At 41.1% G+C, this 20,644-nt stretch overlaps 1 protein-coding gene across 1 annotated transcript in view; it reads left to right on the top strand.

Annotated features, from left to right (window-relative positions):
• The first annotated feature begins 7,007 nt into the window (after positions 1–7,007).
• Positions 7,008–20,644, top strand: part of LOC143412407 (uncharacterized) — a 97,456-nt gene continuing 83,819 nt past the window's right edge. The window contains exon 1 of the mRNA XM_076882093.1: positions 7,008–7,126. Coding sequence (XP_076738208.1) covers positions 7,090–7,126 — 37 coding nt within the window. The 5' untranslated portion in view covers positions 7,008–7,089. The remainder of the gene's footprint in view (positions 7,127–20,644) is intronic.

Here is a 20,644-nt window from a genome sequence, read left to right as displayed (position 1 = left end):
CTGAGCTAATTTGTTTTTCAAATGTGAAATTGCTGGCAAATATAACCCCCAAATTTTTGGCATGTGATTTGACAAAAGGCTCAAGACTGTGCAGGTTAAAATTAGAGGTGCTGGGATTGGTCCAAAAATTATCACTTCGGTTTTGTTCTCATTGAAGTTAAGGAAGTTAGAGGCCATCCAGGATTTAACTTCACCGAGACACTGAAGTAAGGGTTCTAGTGAGGCAGGACTGTTTCCCTTCAGTTGAAGATAGATCTGAGCGTCATCGGCATATGAATGAAAACAAACGTTATATTTTCTAAAAATTAGACCTAGAGGTAGCATATAAATGGAGAATAAAATTGGCCCCAGTATAGATCCCTGGGGAACACCACAAGTAAGGGGAGCTGAGGAAGAGATAAAATAGCCAAAGCTCACAGAGAAGGTCCTGTCAGACTGGTATGACCTGAACCACTCTAATGGGGTGCCCTTTACGCCACAATGCTCCAACCGTGACACTAAGATGCTGTGGTCAACAGAATCAAAGGCAGCGGTCAGATCTAAAAGCAGTCTATAAACCCCGTCATGCTGGCTAGTACGCAGTACGAGTTATTGTAACAGACTGTAAAAAGTCAGCATAACGAAAATAAACTCCACCTAAACTTGGTTTATATCTGATCCAGATAGACTGCAGGTCATAACTTCTTACCTGAAGTTCAGTTCACCGCCTCGGGTCTCTGCTCCACCTGCCTTTCCGTCATCCACCCACCAGCGTGTTGCATCTGCTGGCCTCCACCACTTGCTAATGTTACTGAATCTGTAGAAGCTCCGCAATAGTCACCACCAAACAATTGAGTTCATTTTACACATCTCCAAGCATCTGGCCAATCCACCACCTTTCAGTGTTTATACTGTTACGGAAAAAAAACGAAAAAAAAAAAACCCATCGGCCCATAAAAACGAAAAATCACCATCGGCCCACCGAGCAAATGCCCGGTATCCCCGATGGCCATCCAGCTATGGTTTTCAGTAATACGAGATCAAACATAACCTAATATAAATGTGATTTATACGGAGCGCCTCTGATGACATGGTACAAAAAATAAATAAATTGTGGCCACGAAATACCATTTCGAGGCCACGAAATAGGTATGACGTGTGCACGAAACGCTAATTTGTGGACACGAAACACTTGATGATATATATATATCATCCCAGGGCACATTCACTAGAACCTGCGTCAGCCATAGTACGGAGTCCTTGCTGTTGGTGATGTCCTTAAGGTTAGTGTATTATATTTTATATTTATTTTATATTGTTATCCCGCATTTCGGCAGTTATTTATTCAGACCTATCTTTGTTACTATGTTCTAAATGGTATCTGCTGATGTTTCAAACGTTGTATCCTCATGTTGTTACTACACGTTGTTTTGTTGTGCTAATATGTAGCCGTAAACTCATTTTTAACTGTAGGACGAGCGGCGGCCCGGCAGCACACTTTCTGTTAGGTGACGGCTGTGTGCGGACAGGGATAGGACCCAAGGTGCAGACTCCGGAGACAGAACTTAAACCAAAACAGCTTTAATGCTGAACGCAAACATCACATAACTAGAAAAAAACTCAAAATAAACTAACACCGGTGGATGGGCAAAACACACAGCAAAATAAACGGTAGATCGCGACACGGACACAGAGAAACACAGGGCTTAAATACACAGAGGGAGCAATCAGGGAATGAATAACAGGAGGGAAACACAGCTGGGGCAAATCAGAACTGACGAGACAAAAGGAAGCGTAAACTGAACACAGTGAGATAAGACAGAAACCTTCAAAGTAAAACAGGAAACACATAACACAGACTGAACAAAGACACACAGACAGGCACTACAGAGGGAACAGCGACGTGGGACCAGGGCAGACACAGACACTGACAGGACACGGGGATATAGCTGACAGGGGAGACAGCAACTAAGGATAACACAGAGACATAAACCAAAAGACAGAACTCTAACAAAGAAACCAAAGACTAGAAATTATAAATAATATAATGAACTCAAAACCCCTGGGTCAACGACCCAGGCATCCTAACACTTTCAAAGTAGAGCAAGGCTGAAGGCTACTAATAAACGAGGTATGTTCAACAGAAAACCTTAGTTCTCTGTGTCACGAAGGTGTCTCTCTTTTACTCTGACCACATCACCATGCTAGCTGGTGCAACTAATCTGGTCTGGACAATAATAACAGTTTTAGATGGAAAGCATCTTAAAATTGCCTCTTTTTTTCGCTGAACATCTCCTTTGAAAGTAGCATCATGTGAGTCACACTTGTTAAGGTAATACATGCTAAATGAGCCGTAGCTTTCAATGCATCACCGGATGAAGCCTTGCAGTTACAGTAGCTCACTGCGGGTATCACGTTGCCAAGGGAACTAATAAAGCATACAGTGATCGGAATGATTTTGTATTGATGCAGGTTGTCATTGCTCATACTGAACTACTTAAACTCCAAGTAGACAATCGCTCCATTCCTCATTACCATAGATAATATCTAAGAAATAAAACAATCATTATCATTTCTTTACAGCTATTTATTAATGATTGACTTATATATATATATATATATATATATACATACATATATATATATATATATATATATATATATATATATATATATATATATATTGTACTATTCTTAGTTAGCATATTGTCTGTCTTGTTAATGTTGGTTTATGTTGGTTTATAATGGAGCACTGTAACAAAAAATAATTTCCCCCAGGGATCAATAAAGTATTCTGATTCTGAATCATTATCAAATTCTGATTTGCCATAGATAAAGGGATTTTATAGGTAGGCTATCATGTAAAAATCTGCTACATAAAATTAATTTCATTTTCATGTGGTTTAGAGGTCAGCTATGGATACTCGGCTGTGAGAATTTTTAACAGAGCGCAAAGTTGAAGAAGATGTGATCAAGAAACTTGAAGATGAGAATGTAAGCCACTGCAGCTGTTGCTGTGTGCGTGCGTGTGTGTCTGTGTGTTTGTTTGTGAACGGAGAGCCGCAATCCACAATTTACTATGCACATTCTAAAAAGATTTATTGAATTTCATATTTTTGTTTAATCAATGACATTAATTAATGACATGATATGTTTAAAGAGTAATTTAAAAAGTAATTCTTGTTCATCTTATGTTGGACAAATGTGTACCACATTACCAAAAGTATCTGTTATCAAAAGTAGATAGCAAAAAACAACTCTAAAATATGCAGTTGTATGTATTCATTGTTTTTTTAATATTGACAATTTTATTAATTTGTTGTTTATATTTTTCAGATTGATGAAACTGTCATTCCCTTAATGACAGACAGTGACCTGGCAAAGTACATCCCCAAAGTTTGCAATAGAGTCTCCACTGTGGCCTTCTGCAGACAAGCAACACTGTCACGGACGTCACCATCCAGGAAAGAATCTATACTCTCAAGGCTACGACAAAGACTGACAGGAGCTGAGGGAATGCCTCCTAAAAAGAAATTGTCTCAGTGGGCAGAAAATACAAATGCAAAACGAACAGTGAGACGAACTGAGGTTGGCTGGATGGATTTTGATGAGGAGAAGGGTGGGTTCAAACAGGTGAAGTCTGTAAGTGGTGGTGGAACAAGGCATTTATCTGTAGATAAAAATGAAACCGTGTCAAATATCAAACTTATGGCTGAAAATCTGTTTTTCCCCAATGGCATCTCAAAAACCCCAAAAGTCTTTCACACTAGTCAACTCATATTGAGAGCTCACAGATGCATGTGGATGCTTCCAGTACAGTTGATGAGTTGTATATGTTGTGCCCTTAAACAGGGGAAATAGTGAGGAGAGGTGAAAGAGCGGCACAGACACGCAGCTCTCACTCTCACTCGTCTGTATTGAGTTTCAGAAGCAATACAACCAAAACAATGTTCTTATGGATGCACTCAGTCTCAGGACAACTGTGTCCAAACTAAGTCACTATTGTTCGCTGCATTAGCTGATGAGAATACTTTAGATAACATGAACTGTAGCATTAGACAAAAACATCTTTTTAACTCGCACATGTTAGCTGACACAGTCACTAACTTTCCACAGCAATGAAATAATACTTTAAGTACTGCATGTCTTTCAGTAGTTAACTTATACAGATAGTAACAGAAAAATCTTCACGCAATATGGCGGAGTAATAGCGAAAACTAGCATACGCAGCAACAGAGATTAACTGGAACTTCTCAGAATAGTCCGCAATTCACATCTTTCGCTACAATGAACAATGATAACAACGTAATAATCAACAGTAACACACATTTATACAGATTTGTGCATGACAGTTACCTTAAACAGGGGAAATAGTGAGGAGAGGTGAAAGAACGGCACAGACACGCAGCTCTCACTCGTCTGTATTGAGTGAAGGAGGAAGCGCGCGAACCCACCTACTGGAGCCCTGAGGCATTAGCAATGGATCGACGCACAATCAACCCAGGCAAAACTTTCACTGCTTATCTCCCTCTATATTCCCACTGCATATTCTATTCAAAAACAGTCAAAGCAACAAATAAAACATTAATAAAGGCATCACATGAAATGTAAGGAACAGAGATGTACAACTCCAAAACTAATGAAAATTATGATCCACCACATATAAGCAAAGTAAGGTCAAAATTCTGCAACTTTATCTGTGTACCAGAAAGAAAACACAACAGCAGCCCCAAGACGTAGAGGCCGATCATGCAATAACCCAGCCCTCTGTGGTAGATCTCACTGACAATGAACCTAATCGGGCCGCTGATGATCTGTTGGTGGAAAACATAAATTCAGAACCATCAAACTTTGTAATTAATGATGGAGCTTCCATAAGTGGATATTTGGAACTGAATGACACATAACCATGGGATGGTCTGCCAAAAGTAGGTGAAAGTGAAGATTCTGATGCAGTTGTTATTATTAGTGGGGATAACAGGGTGGATATTAGTGTGGTTGAACTAAACCCTGAAACACTGTTTACAGAAAAAGAGTCTGATCCACGTCATCACACATTGTCTCTCTCACCGGGGCTGACAGGAGAGGCCAATATTCCTGACCAAGCACCCCCTGAACCACGATCTTGTCCCGTAATACTGACTGTTAGAAGAGGTCATTGTCTTACTGATTTGATCAGTGCCTTTAAGGACTCAAACATTATTTCATCTGAGGTCAATATCAAAATGTTGTTACCAAATGGAGAGCTTGAACAGGGGGAAGGAAGTGGTGTTTTGCGAGACTGCCTGACAGAATTTTGGATGGATTTCTATGACAGCTGCACATTGGGAGTTGAGGTGAAAGTCCCATTCATCCGGCATGACTTTCAGTGTGAAGAATGGCAGGCTATAGCTAGAGTGTTTGTTGTAGGGTGGAAACAAGCTGGTTACTTCCCAGTGAAGCTTGCAATACCCTTTCTGGAGGAGATATTGTGGGGCTCGACAACCAGTAGTTTAAAAGATTCCTTTCTTTTGGACGTCTCACAAGAAGAGCGATCTGTTCTCCTGAAGGCTTTGGATGACTTCAATTCAGTGGATACAGATGAATTGCTGGAAGTACTTGATGCACATGAGTGCAAGCAGGTTCCTACTAAGGACACACTGCTCCCTGTTTTGGCACAGATAGGACACAAAGTACTTATTCAGGCCCCAATGTCTGTAATCAAGTGCTGGCGTCCCGTTGTGGGTTCTGTAGCTGGTTTACTCCCACCAGAAGGACTGCATCATTTCATTGCAGAAAAAAACCCAACTGTAAAAACAGTGAAGGAGCTTCTAATCTTTCCAGAGGAGATGACAGCTGCCCAGTCAACAGTTTCTCGTTACCTGAAAAGGTACATTGGAGAAATTGATTTCAATATCTCCCAGACCACAGACTCATAATACAAGTCAGTGCTTTATAAAAAAAGAAAAAGAAAAAAGAAAGTTGTGTTTTCAAAATTGGAGTTCAAGTTATTTTTACTTCCAATAGTGTTAACATGCTACATGGGTAGTGTAGTATGTGTAGACGATTTTTTTTTTAATTTTCATTGTAAGTGGGCTAAAGCAGTTAATTAAAAGTAGTCTAACATAAACGCTGTAATTTGATTATTTTAATAAACAAGTAACTTGGATGGATTCGATGCTGGCGTCACCACAGTGCACACGTCTGCTGTTGCTCACAGTGGTCCAAGGGACGCTCAGGGAGTTTGTGTGTTCGCTCAGACACGTGAAACATTAGAGGGAACATTGTCTACCACACATCACACTCATAAAAAGCATGACTACAGTTTCATAGTTTTTATTATGTTTTTACTGATTAAACAGTAAAAGTTAATTTAAAAAAATCCCAAAACAGATTCCCACTGATGTCAACATCTCCCAATGTTAAATTTTGAAGGAATCAACACAGACAATTAAATGTGAAAATGTCACATTTGACTTCTTTTCTCATCAGCACATGAGCATTTATATCATAAATCACATTTATATTGGGTTATATTTGATCCTGTATTACTGAAAACTATGACTTAAGTGGAAGTTAATGAAAACTGATGATATTACTCTTAATTTATTGAGGCTCTTCCATAACTCAGATTATGTTATTAATCTGTGGCAGATCTTATTACTGCCTCATGAATCAGATTTTAACAGGATGTGTTCAGTTTAACTCTCTCACCACTTTAAAGGCTGAAGCTTTAAATCATAATATAATAATGTTTTATTTTTATAAAACATATTTTAAATAGAAACGCTTTTATAATTTCACCATAACAAAGTTCACTTCCTGCATGAAGGTGATCACAGCTCCATGAACTATTCCCACAAACATCACTGAGCCTCAGACTTTCTTTAACAGGCCTGTCAGACCACAATGATCCAGCTGTTTGTGTTCATGTGCCGCATTTATACGTTTTATTTCAAATCTACTTCACATTTTATTATCTGATATCTGCGACACACGGAGACTTCCTGTTAAACAGAAAGTAACCTTTGTGCGTGGGCGTGTTTGGAGCTGCAGGTGTGTCCAGGTGTGGGTTCGTTGGGTCAGCAGAGGATTTAACGGGACTTTGTGTCGGTTTGTTTTTAAAGGAGGATGAAGACGCTGGTGGTGTTCCTGCTCCTCATGAACGGTAAGAAAGTCTCTGTTTAACCTGCAGCAGCTCCGCAGACAGTCCTCTGTGACCGGAAGTGCTACACTCAGGTGCAGCTCGCGCCTCTGACGTCCAGGGGTCTGCTTTGGTCTTTTCTGAGTAGGTAGTGCGATTCCCCCTGCCGTGAGCCTCTTTGGGCTCTCGTACTCTGGGGGCATCTAGATGTCTGGAACCTGCATCTCCTCCATGCCTGCTTCATCTCCTGGGGGGGGGGCTATGGCTCCACATACCCACTATTAGACAGTTACATTGTAAAAGCTTGTGAACACAAGCGCTCACACACACAGGTGCACACACACGTACTCACAGACACACTATCTTGGTTGGCTGCTGCCTCTAAACATATCATGTAGTCCTGTGTGCTGCTGTTAAGGGTTCAAATATTGAGGAGGGATACAGGAGGAATTCCAAAACAACAACACTGATCCGGCCGGGTGGAGTCAAACGATGATTTTAATGAACACACGCAGCGTGGGGAGATGTACACTGCAAAACATCAGCTGTAGATCTCCGCCCAAAAAGACACTTCAGATTGCTTTTGATTCATCAGGGTTAACGCCCCCTCATGCGTCATCAGATACAAAACATGCACACGTCAAGTCAAAACCACGATGACTTTTAACACAGTTTGAAAAGAACATCGCCTCGTCTCCATCCCAGGAGTCTTCCTGTCGCACGTCCTGCCCGCGCTCATCTTCTGGAACATCAGGCCCACCTTCTGCAACAAACTGTTCTTTTGCAAACACAATTTTGCAGTTGCAAGCTTTTGCAAAATATCACTTGGACATTCACCGACCCCTGAGTCTAACTGCTGTGTAAGTCTGTGTGTGTGTGTGTGTGTGTGTGTGTGTGTGTGTGTGTGTGTGTGTGTGTGTGTGTGTGTGTGTGTGTCGACCTGACATTCACTCAGTTTCACCTCTCACCTCACCAGCTAAACCTTGTAACCTTTCCACCAGACAGAAGGCCAGCACGTACACATTGAAGATTATAACAAGCATTCAAAAGCATTTAAGATTATAGATTTAACTCAACAGTTTAAAGTGGTTATAACTGCACCTGTAATAAAGGCTAATTGGGTACCAATATGTTTAAACATCTGAATGCAATATCAATATTAATTATTAATGCAATGGTAATGATGATTATTAACAATAGCAGCAAAATATTTCTCTAATCCCCACACTGCTCAGTGTGTCTTATAAGCAGGTTTGGAGCAGATCCTCAGTGTTTCTTTCTCTCCCTCTCCTTCTGTAAACTTCCTCACCAATTTCTTTCTTTTTCCTTTCTTCGGAAGGTCTTTTCTGTTCTGATAGTAATATCTCAAAATAAAAAATCCTAATAAATTTCTAATAAAATATGACTGCCATTATAGCAAAAGCAGTAATGATGCACTTTGGAAAATAATTCTTTTGGGCATTTTTTTGGCCTTCAGATAATAATTCTCATTCTCGTCTTGTCCTGTGCAGCTATACTGCCGGACAGGACAGGCAAAAAACAGAATATAATAATCATGGCTGTCAGTGTTAACGCATTTAAGCCCCATTAACACAATTTTCATGACTAACGCGATTAACAATTAAGCCATCTGAGTGCAGAATGACTTAAAATCCCTGAAATGTCTCTGTCAATGCATTTTGGGCAGTTTTTCTAAAGCTTGTGCAGAAGCCCCCCTGCTGGATGAGCCTCATCCAGGGGTCTGCTTTGGTCTTTTCCAAAAGAAAAGAGAGAGACTGCAGCAGTCCAGGAGTTTGGTTAATTTTTTTAAATTAAGTCCCACCAAAGATTTGTTTACATGAAAATGTTTGTGAGGCTTAATCTGAATTCGGTGCAGCCAAACTTGAACTTCTTGTTTTATAGTAAACAGCACGTGTGACTATAAACATGGTTTTCTGGAAACAGAAATGGGCAATTTTATAATTAGTAGAGTCATAGATAACTAGGAAAACAATCACAACACATCATCTACTCAACACAAGCAACATCTCACAATGTCCACAAGGGGTCACTGCAGACCCAGAATTGGCTAAATAGCGCATGTCTTCCAAGTTGCTAATAGTGAGGCTTTTTTTTTTATGAACTTTATTTAGAACAATAACAATGACAATCTCAAAGAGACAAGCGACATATTAAATCAATCAGAACAGAATCACATCTCCTATACACCACAATGAAATCGACAATAACTGAAAGTAAACATACATACACACATACATATATACATATATATGCATATACACATGCATACATACACATCCATATTCACACATCTACATAATAATAATATAAAAAGATGAATAACCAATACAAAAATAAATAAGAATAAAAAAAGAATGAAAAACAAGGAACAGAAATAAAGAAGACAAGGGGGATCATAAAATCTCTAAAAGTGAGGTTCCATAAACAAGACACATAACTTAAATAAGGGGCTAAGAAAAATCAAACTCTTCTAAAAATCTATGCAATTTGATTGCTTGGGGCTTATTTATTAGCTTAAGAGATTTACGGAACAGGGAGAGGTCGTTTTTAAGAGCAGGCCATGAAGGGGGGGATTTAGCATATCGGCATTTATGTATGTAATACTTTGTTATAATAATGAGATTGTTAACTAAAAACTCACTATTTTTGTCCTTAAGGATTACTCCAATTTGAATATTTTGAAAAGACCAAAAATCAATATATCCATACTGGGACAATATTAGGACATGGAGAGATTTCCATAAGTTCTGGATTGTCACACATCCATAGAACATGTGCTCTGTTGTTTCCGAAGTTGTTTTACAAATATAACAGTTGTCTAACACAAATTTAAATCTGTCTCTCATAAATTCATTGGAGGGGTAAATATTTTTGTAGTTCTAAAATGGACTTCTTTAAATTTGGGGGGAATTGGAAATGTTAAATATTTGGTTCTGATCAACGAGATCTCAGATTTGTTATAATCTTTAAAGACGAGTGAATGTTTTGTCCTACCTGGATATAAGGTGTTAACCAAATACCTCCTCAAAAACTGATTATTGCGTTTTCCATTAACCAAGTCAAGACCATCTAGTTTAACTTTATGCAAATTTGGAGTCTGTATATTTGAAAAATTGTTCTTTACCGTATTTACAAGGACTGTTGGGATATTCTGTGAAACCTTGTTATAGAGCTCGAACGAGCAACTCATGTCATATTTCTCATTAAGCCTGTTTAATTCAAGTATATCTCCATTTTCATCCATTATATGTGTCACAGACCAAATTTGTTTTGTCATCCATTCTTCCACAAACATAGATTTCCCCCGATTCAATATCACCCTATTATTCCACAGTGGAACATTGTGGGGACTGATAGTGAGGCATAAATATGGCAAGCTAGCAACAGCTAAAGGAAACCATAGAAAAGTCCTTTATTCCTCATCCCGCTGATTGTAGTCATTGCAGGAGATTACAGCCAGATTATAATCAGCATCATGTTAATGAATCTGCCAAAGTAAGAACACTTACAGATCCATCAACTCACTCAGTCACACAAAACTGCATCATAGCTGCGTCACAGCAGCTCCTTCAGTCATTCCCACTCTGTGTGCTGAGCACGTGACCACTGGTGCGCTTGTTTCCTTTGGGTGCGCTTGATTCTTGCTTCTAGACATCCTGAGGCCGAGTCAGAGCAGGAAGTTGGAACAATGTTTGTATTTTTGTGCAAAGCTAACTGAAGCTTGTGCTGTATTAACATAATGATAAAATCATATCAGTATATGTGAGTACAAACTTTAGTCTAACTTTTTATTCTAACTGTATTCAGCTTGAACCAGAAGAAAAAGAAGGACAATAAAACTATGTTTCTATTTCCTGTTGCTACATTGTAGAGGGCGACTTTGCCTCTAAACAGGAACATGTGTACAGCCCTGCATCAGCAGCTTCATTCTTATACAGACCTTTCTACTCTGTGTGTTAAACTGAGCTCTATGTTTGCTACATAGCAGTCAATGAATCCAGTTTTTACACCACAGTTAAGTTAATGTAGTTAAATCTGTGTATTTGTAACTCAAACATTCAGTGTTTTAAACAGAAACCTGACTTTGACATATTTAAGTTGGTATGAACACAGTCAGAGCTGCTGCTGCTTTTATTGTTCTGTTGCTTTTTCAAAGCTTTCTGTGCAAATCAATAGAAATATTTATTGTTGCATCTTAAAGCTGCCAGCACAGCAGCAGCATGAGGAGAAGAGTGTTTGCTCAGGAAATACACGGGTCCCTGAAGAGTTCAAACAGGAAATATTCCTGCATTAAATCTGCAGTTCAATCATCAGCAGATTACTGTCAGCGTCATCTGTCACCAGGCAGGTTTTAACAGGCGTGTAAGCCACATATTATTAGAACACCCTTTTATATTTGGATGATAAACACATTTAGTTGTGTTTGGTCTTTAACTTGTGCTCAGTTTCCACAATGAATTCATGATGGAAATCTCTAATAAACTATCAAAATAGACACTATTTCCCCCCCACCACACTCTCTGTTGGTGGCTGGTGCCCCCATCCTCTGGTGAGTTGGTGGTTCTTGGTGCTCGGGTGTGTTCTGGGTAATGGCTGCTTGGTGGGGCCTGGCCCCCCTGGCTCTGTCAGGCCCCTGCTTGGGGGTGAGGAGGTCTTTGGGTCTCAGATCTCTGGGCCTGTGTGCGCTCTGCTCTGGTGCAGCCGGCTGATGGGATCCTGCAGGCTCCCTGTGACTTCAGCACCATGGCTGCAGTTTCTCTGTTGTCTGGTTTTGTTGTGTGTGTGTGTGTGTGTGTGTGTGTGTGTGTGTGTGTGTGTGTGTGTGTGTGTGTGTGTGTGTGTGTGTTTGTTTGTTTGTTTATTTAGGCAGGTTTGCAGCAGATCCTCAGTGTTTTCTCTCTCCCTCTCCTTCTGTAAACGTCCTCACTAATTTCTTTCTTTTTCTTTTCTGTTCTGATTCTAATAACTCAGAATAAAAACTCCTAATAAACTTCTAATAAAATATGACCATTATAGCAAAAGCAGCAATGATGCACTTGGGAAAATCACAACACATGTAAGAAGTAGAAAGTTCAGATATGTGTTTAAAATTGTAGGGAGTAAAAAGTAGTTCTCAGGTAAAGTACAGATACCTGAAAATTGTACTTAAGTACTTACTGCCCAACTCTGGAGAAGAGGAGAGTTTTATTCCTCACGTTATGTAAATAATAATGTAAACTTTATTGATCCCTGTGGGTAAACTCCTCTCTGCATTTAACCCACTCACTCAGTGAAGCAGTGGGCAGCCATTGGGCGCCCGGGGAGCAGCGTGTAGGGACGGGACCTTGATCAGGGGTACCTGAGGGGAGCTGTTCAGGGGAATCGAACCCCTGATCTTCCGATCATGGGCCACCACTCTACCTACTGAGCTATCTCTGCCTGATAAATGAGTTAGCTGTTAGAACTGTCATCAGTTACTATGAAACTATGTAATCAATATACAGTAATAATGTAACATTAGAGTACTGACCTGGATGAGTTTTGCCTCCTGAGGGTTACAGCTGTGTATGATGTGTTTAACAGGCACAAACTAAGATTTACACACATGTTCATCCAAACATTAAATACACCTCCATGAGTCACCTGATACACACCTGTGCACGTGTAGTTGTGAGACTGTCAGCTTTCAGTGAGCTCACATTTAGGCTGCGTCCACACGTACTCGGGTATTTTTGAAAACGCAGATTTTTCTGTGTTTGCACCTTTCGTCCACACGTAAACGCCGTTTTCGATCACTGAAAACTGAGATTTTTAAAACTCAGTTTTGCTTTTACGTGTTGACGAGGAAAACAGAGATTTAGTCACACAACGTCAAAGGTGTGCGCCTTTTTTGACGTGCCGCTGTGCGCCACGTTATTGTTTACATGAGATGAATTTCTACAATGGTGGATAAACACAAAATACTGTTGCTGTTAATCTATCTGCAGTTTTACACACGTACATGTACACACAGTTACTGTCCCTCCATTTACAAAGACGTCAGAGTGAACAGAGTCAACACAGACGCTCTCACAACCTAAATCCAGACGCCACGTCGTTGTCGGTTTTTAATGAATTTAATTTGTATTTAATTTAAATTTATGCATGTTGTATGCATTTGTTCATTCCTAAGTTGTGAGTCTACAGCAGCCAGAGTACTGATTTTGGTCATTAACATTTGATGAAGGCACTTAAAAACACAAACACTTTTCAGAAGTACTTCAGGTTTGCATCAAACCTGCTCACTCTTTCCCTCCCAGGCTTCTAGACTCCTGATTGGCCAACATTTCTACACGGCGTGGATTTGACATGTTCTTGACCGTGTTTGACTGCGTTTTTGGCGAGATTTTCTTTAAAACACAAACAGAAAATCTCAGTTTTCCAAAGTATGTGTGGACGTAGCCTTAGTGTGAGCAGCCAAACATGATGGCAGACTGCCACAGATCACTGCTGAGGAAAGAGGAGGCGTTCAGCTTCCTCATAGTTTCACACCTGCATGAAGCAGCCTCACCCTGACAGCTTCAAATCACTGTGTCAGCTGATCACTTCCTGTCCTGTGATTGGCTGAGCTTCAGGCCTTCTCTCAGTCAAACTGGAAACAGGGATTGAGACAGTGTGAGGGTTTGTGGAGTGCCACAGTGCTGTAATGAATACTGTAGTGGAAGAAGTTCTTTCACACTCTTCATCCTGGAGCTGCTTTATGTCCATGATCTGCATGGAAACACATCTATGGAGAGGAAATCCAGCTGCTGAGGGTCACATCTGCATCGTTGTAGCTACAGTGGATGTTTCATGGTCAGGACTGAAGGCGGAGCTTTGTGCGTGTCAGGGTGAGGCCGCAGCAGCCGCCTCCAACCGGAGCGCTCGGGCGTGAAACTAGGAGGAAAGCCGACGTCCTCCTCTTTCCTCAGAAGTGATCTGTGGCCGGCCGGACTTCATTCCACAGATGTGCTTTAACAAAGTGTGAAGCTGAACTCTGAGCTGTGACAGTGAAGCAGTGTGAGAGTGTCAGTAGATGATCAGCAGAGGAAAGTGAAGCTGCTGTGAGCTGATGTCCTGAAGGGCTTTTAAAGAGTCTCTGAGTTTGACAGGAACATGAAGATGTTTGTGGTGTTTGTGATCCTCCTGCACGGTAAGTACACCTTCCTCTTTTCGAGGCTGCATTTGTAGGCCGATTACATCACAGCGACGCGACGTAGGCTGTCCAAATTTGGTGTCCTTTTTTCAGTGTTCTATTTGTTCCTGAATAAATCGGTTTGGCTGAGATTAAAATTATAGTTTTCACACAGCTGAATAAACGTCAAACAGAAAACTGATTAAACAAAAGTGTGAGATGGTCGAGAATTTATGCCAGTGTCCTGTTATATTTTAGATAGCAAGGAGCAGACAGCTGAGTTTATTAAACTCCACGTCTAGTTTCACAGGCTCTCACTTCGGGCTCTGCCTTCGCAGTCTATGTTGGCCGGGTCCTTCCCATTAGAGCACTTTCCTCTAACACTGCAGGCTTACTTCTTGTTCGTAGAGTATTTTATATCGTAGAGTATTTGATATATATATTTTATTTATTTATTTATTTATTTTTTTGGAGGCAGAGCCTTCAGTTTTCAGGCCCCTCTTCTGTGGAACCAGCTTCCAGTTTGGATTCAGGAGACAGACACTATCTCTACTTTTAAGATTAGGCTTAAAACTTTCCATAACAGCAGAGTGCAAGATGTAAGCAAGGGCATTGATAGAACACCATACCCAAGTGGCCAGCATATATAGTATATATATATAGTATACAGCAGTCCTTCTCAAATAGTGGGGCGCACCCAGGGGAACTTGCTTTTTTAGCCGTGCTAGAAAGTGTAATTGCACATTCACTGCAGTGAGTGCAGAGTTTTTTGCATGTGTGCAGACACAGTACAGAGCAGGAGATATGAAGTGCAGTAAACAAGCCCTCAAGAAAAATGAAAAAATGAAAAGAGAGGCAGAAATAATTAGACAAAAGTCTCCCAAAAACTAAGACAAAGAAATATGACCAAGCATATGCAGCACTTGGCTTCACAGTAACAGAACATAATTGAGAAGCACTGACATAAAATAACGCCTGTGCTGAGTATGGCCTGGAGGTCAAAATGGGAGACGCTCTCTAGGGTGGTGGAGAATGACCAAGCTAAGATCCTGTGGGACAGATGGACAAACTAGTGGTGGCTAACCAGCCGGACATAGTGGTGTTGGACAAGCAGAGGAAGACGGCTGTAGTGATAGACGTTGCAATACTGAATGACAGCAACATCAGGAAGAAGCAACACGAGAAGCCTAAGAAATACCAAGGGCTCAGAGAAGAGCTCGAGAGGATGTGGAGGGTGAAGGTGACGGTGGTCCCCGTGGTAATCGGAGCACTAGGTGCGGTGACTCCCAAGCTAGGCGAGTGGCTCCAGCAGATCCCGGGAACAACATCGGAGATCTCTGTCCAGAAGAGCGCAGTCCTGGGAACAGCTAAGATACTGCGCAGGACCCTCAAGCTCCCAGGCCTCTGGTAGAGGACCCGAGCTTGAAGGATAAAGAGACTTTTTGTAGGAAGAATGCAAAAATGCCAGGGCTCATTTTCCACCCCAGTCCAGCCCCGTTTTTATCTGACACATTTGAAAAAGTCCTCCAGTCCTCCCCCATCTCATGTGTGGACATGACTGGACTCTTTGATGATGTTTTTATTTTTTATTGTTTTTATTTGTCTGTCATACTATTCACTTTATTTGTTCAGGTTTTTAACTGTGTTTGTTAAAATGTTGAATGTTTCTGTCGTTCTGTCTCCTGGATTCTGTAAATGTGTCTAAACTTGATCTTCACCTCAAAGTGACTCATGGAGTCTCTGTCTGTGTGTCCTCAGTTTTCCAGCATGCCTCAGCTGTGGAGTCATATGAGGGGGACTCGTTCATCCTGCTGTACTGTCAGTTTAACACTTTTCTACTAGACAACCCCTCAGTGGTGTGGAGTCGCTCCGACCTCAGTCCTCCAACCGTCCACCAGCGTCAGCTTGAAGGAGACGAACTGAAAGATCAAAACCAGCGTTACAGCGGCCGAACATCCATGAAGACTGACGCTCTGGATACTGGAGACCTCAGCCTGAACCTGACCAACCTCCAACTGTCTGACAGCGCCACCTACACCTGCTCCGTCAGAGACTTTGGACGTGAACTGAGTCGGAGTGATGTACAGCTGCAGGTCAAAGGTCAGCAACAAACACCTGCTGTAGACACATCTGACATCAGTCAGATAAAACTTTATTATTTTAACACAGTCAGAATAACCATGTTAGCTTTATGAGTAAAGTAAAGGCCTCTTCATTAAATTCATTGAGTCAGAGGTCAAAGGTCACGTTGTTCTTTGTGTTCCTCCACAGAACGGTTTCCATCCTGGGCCAAAGCTCTCCTGGTTCTCCTGGTTCTTCTTGTGGTTTCTGGAGGTCTTTTATTTCATTTCCGGCACTATTTCATGTCAGGTGAGTGTCTCCTACTACACTACCCATAATGCCGATGGTCAGCAGAAGTTCTGTGTTTCCAGCACTGTAAAAGACCCTCAGGGTGGCTGTAGCTCAGGAGGTCATCTGCTAATTGGAAGGTTGGTAGTTTGATCTCTGGCTGCTCCAGTCTGCATGTCAAATATCTTTGGGCAACATGCTAACCTCCTGTGCATCCATCAGAGTATGACTGTGTGTGAATGTTAGATAAAAAGCACGTCGCAACACATAGAAAAAGAATGTTTGTGTGAATGAGGCAAGTTGTACTAAGTGTTTGAGTGCTGAGAGTAGAAAAGTGCTAAATAAGAACCAGCCCATTTACCAGCAGCAGTTTAAAATCAAGCACAAGAACATTTTTACATTATCGTCACTAAATTAATACACAGGTGTTCCTGTGACAGTGTTTGTCCTTCTTTGGGTTGTTAGTATTGTGCTGCACATGTAAAACAGATTCCCACACCAGAAAATTCATTTCACACTCAAAACATGCTGTGAATAAAAATGTGAGTGAAAGCTGCCAGCTGATTTGAATCTGAACCCTGAACATCAGCTGCTCCTTACAGCTGCAGACTCACTGGTGTTTAAGGTTTCAGAGTAAACATTAAATATAAGAACTGAATTCAAACATAGTCTACATACAAAGTTTACATGACATGATATGAAGTACAGTGCACTTGTCCTGTTGTAGGATCATATATATAATATACATACATACATTAGATTATAGGACAACAAAACTGTAGTAAAATCTTTTGCTGCCAACAGGGGAAAAGATCAAGTAATAAGGTTCCTTCTGACAATATGTTTTACTGATGTTCATCACAGAAACGCAAAGACGTTAGATGCTATTAAAAAACTTCCAGCGATTTGTTAAGTCAGTTAGAGGTGATTTTATGAATGCTGATCTCTGGATCTTAAAATGATCTGGAGTAGGCAAGGTTCACACAGGACAAGTTACCATGGCGATGTACTGCGCTAAGAAATGAACAACCTTCATAGTGCAGAAAACTCAGGGTTTACCCTCAAATTACCTGGATAAGCCAGAATCCTGCTTTTTGTTGTACAGGCTTCAGATGTTGTCATGTTGTGCTTTGTTGTCCTCTCAGTCCCCTGGGTGGGGGTGGATTCAGGGGTGGAGTCTGTCCAGCTGATCTGCAAAACCACAGTTTGTCTGCCTAAAGATGCTAAAGTGGAGTGGAAGGATGCAAACAACAGGAAGGTCCACGTGTATGAGAACGGCTCTGACCAGCCTGAAGAACAGCACGATAAATACAAGAACCGAACAAAGATGAAGAGAAACTTACTGGAACCTGGAGACCTCAGTCTGACCCTGAAACACCCCACAGATGGAGACAACTCCACCTACACCTGCACCGTCTACAGCAGGGAGGGAAACATCATGATGGAGAAACAAGTGGAGCTGAAAGTCAGAGGTCAGTGCTGTAGATACAGGTCAAAGGTCAGAGGTCAGACTCATGATGGTGGTTCAGTCTCAGTGGCTCCATCCAATAATGTTACAGTGTTAGCATGTCTGATGTTTGTGGCTGTTTTGGTTTTTATTTGATTTCCAGCCAAATGTAAAAGCTTCAGCAGATGAACTGTAGGAGCAAAGTTCATGTGTGAGACTTCATCTGAAAGGTCACATCTTCTAGTTTCTGAACATGTGTTTGTTTAGCATGTGGCTAAAACACAGGCTAAGCTAAGTCAGCTCAAATCTCAGTAACAACCTTCTTTGGTCCTCATCTATAATCAGTCATATCTGAGTCACAATAACTAGAAGATGATTTCTAGCAGAAGTGTGAACATCTCCACATCCTTTCTCCATGTTATCATCCAAAGCTGTGTGAAGTTTCAGAGCTCTGCAGCTAACAGAGACTTTCAGTTTGCTGCTCTCTTCCTCTGACAGCTCCATTCTTAGGGAGCGTTAGTTCTCTGTTTCACTTTATTCCACTTATTCAGTCTGATGTTCTCTGATCTGTTTCTCTTGTTTAGTGTCTTAAATGCTGCCAGTGCCTCTCTTTGCTTTAACCAACCTTTCTCTTTATTTCTGAGCTTTTTAAGGACTTTAACTGATGCATCAACCTTTGAAAATGGAAAGAAATCAGTCAGATTCATGGCTGCATCACAGTGTCACATGTAGTTCTCCACATCAGCTGGATTATATCTATAGCAGCAAACAGCAGCTGATGCACAAATCTTTGTCTGTGTTAATAAAGTTGGATCAGTTCAAACAGTTTGTTGCTCTGCTTGAAAGCAGCAGTTTTTCTAATGCACCACCTTCATGTTTCCTTCATATTTGAATCCCCCTGTAGATGCTGACAGGTAACCATGTCACACAGAGCTCAAGCCTTTGAATCCAGCTGTGACTGTTGATTTTCTATTGAATGGACTTTTTCAAATCCAGCTGTAGGCCTGTGTTTGTGAGCTCATTAACAGCTGTTTGTTTAGAGAGACGTGGTCCTCACAGGACAGCCACTACAAACATATGATTTTATAGAATATGATGCATTACTGCAGATTCAACACAATAGAAAGGATTTGAAATGAGCTCAGCCTTAAACATGTGCAGCAGTAATATTGATCCACAGACACTGATGGGAACATTTTTCTGCACAATAAGTACTTTGACTTTTCATACTTTATGTACAATTTGCCAGTACTGCAGTTTTGTGTGTAGTGAGGTGTTTTCATGGTGTTTTCTTGGTGCTTTTACTAAAGGAAGGCTTCTATCAAATTCTTCCACATGTTGTCAAACTGAGCTGTGTGATGAAGTGAGTGTGACAGAAACACTCAGACTGTGTTTCTCTGCTTCATCAAGTCAAATCTGGTCCTCAGAGACTGAATAAAGTCCTGTCCCACTAACAGCAGCTCCAACAGTCTGTTCACTGCTTTCTTCCTGTCAGTCTTCATCTTTCTGCTGCATCTCCTCTTCACACTGACCACTTTCTATCTAACAGTGAGCTCCCAGTGAAGCAGCAGCATTCAGCCTGTTAGAGTCAACACAAATGTCTCCATCCAAGCTCATGTTGTGCTTTGTTGTCCTCTCAGTCCCCCAGGTGGAGGTGGATTCAGGGGTGGAGTCTGTCCAGCTGCCCTTCAACACCACACTTCACCTGCCTGAAGACGCTAAAGTGGAGTGGATGGACAATTATGAGTTCATAAGTGCAGCAGACAACAGGAAGGTCCACGTGTATGAGAACGGCTCTGACCAGCCTGAAGAACAGCACCAGGATTACAGAGACCGAACGAAGATGAATGAAGACCTGCTGAAAACTGGAGACCTCAGTCTGACCCTGAAACACCCCACAGATGGAGACAACTACACCTACACCTGCACCGTCTACAGCAGGGAGGGAAACATCCTGCTGAAGAGACAAGTGGAGCTGAAAGTCAGAGGTCAGTGCTGTAGATACAGGGCAAAGGTCAGAGGTCATGCAGGAGTTTATTCTCTAAAAGCTTTTAGTTTGAATCTATTTTCAGTTCATTCAAATAAAATAAATTCTTTGATGTTTTGATCTAAAAGCCAAAAATGTCAGGCGGAGCAACTGTGTGTTTAAATGAACTAAGAAGACCATTAAAATGATCCTAACTTCAAAATAAAAGCCTCTGGCATGATGTGAGTTTGGATCAAATCAATAGTTTTGTTAGTTTAGTCCAAATCAGTGTAAATGTATAAATATCAATAGTTTTAAAGCTGCTGAGATCATTCAAACACTTTGATCCAGTCGTTTGGATGTTGTCACATGTCAGGGTGGAGCAGCCATAAATACGAGGCTTTTATTGTGAAAATGCTGAGTGTGATGATCCAGAGGAGCCCATGGGGTGTTTGTGGCTGGATGCAAAGGTTTGTAGCTCTCCTTGTAAAGAGAAACAGCTTGAAGCTACAGAGGAGCGTCTGCAGAAGAAGACAGGGGAAAGAGGAAGAAGCTGAGGCCGCTGGAGAAAAGACAGGAAAAGGAAATCAGCTTCATTTGTTGGAGGCCGTTTGTTCATCACACTGA

This window comes from Maylandia zebra, linkage group LG3, assembly GCF_041146795.1.
Source record: "Maylandia zebra isolate NMK-2024a linkage group LG3, Mzebra_GT3a, whole genome shotgun sequence".
Lineage (NCBI taxonomy): Eukaryota > Metazoa > Chordata > Actinopteri > Cichliformes > Cichlidae > Maylandia > Maylandia zebra.
This window is presented reverse-complemented; position numbering and strand designations above follow the sequence as displayed.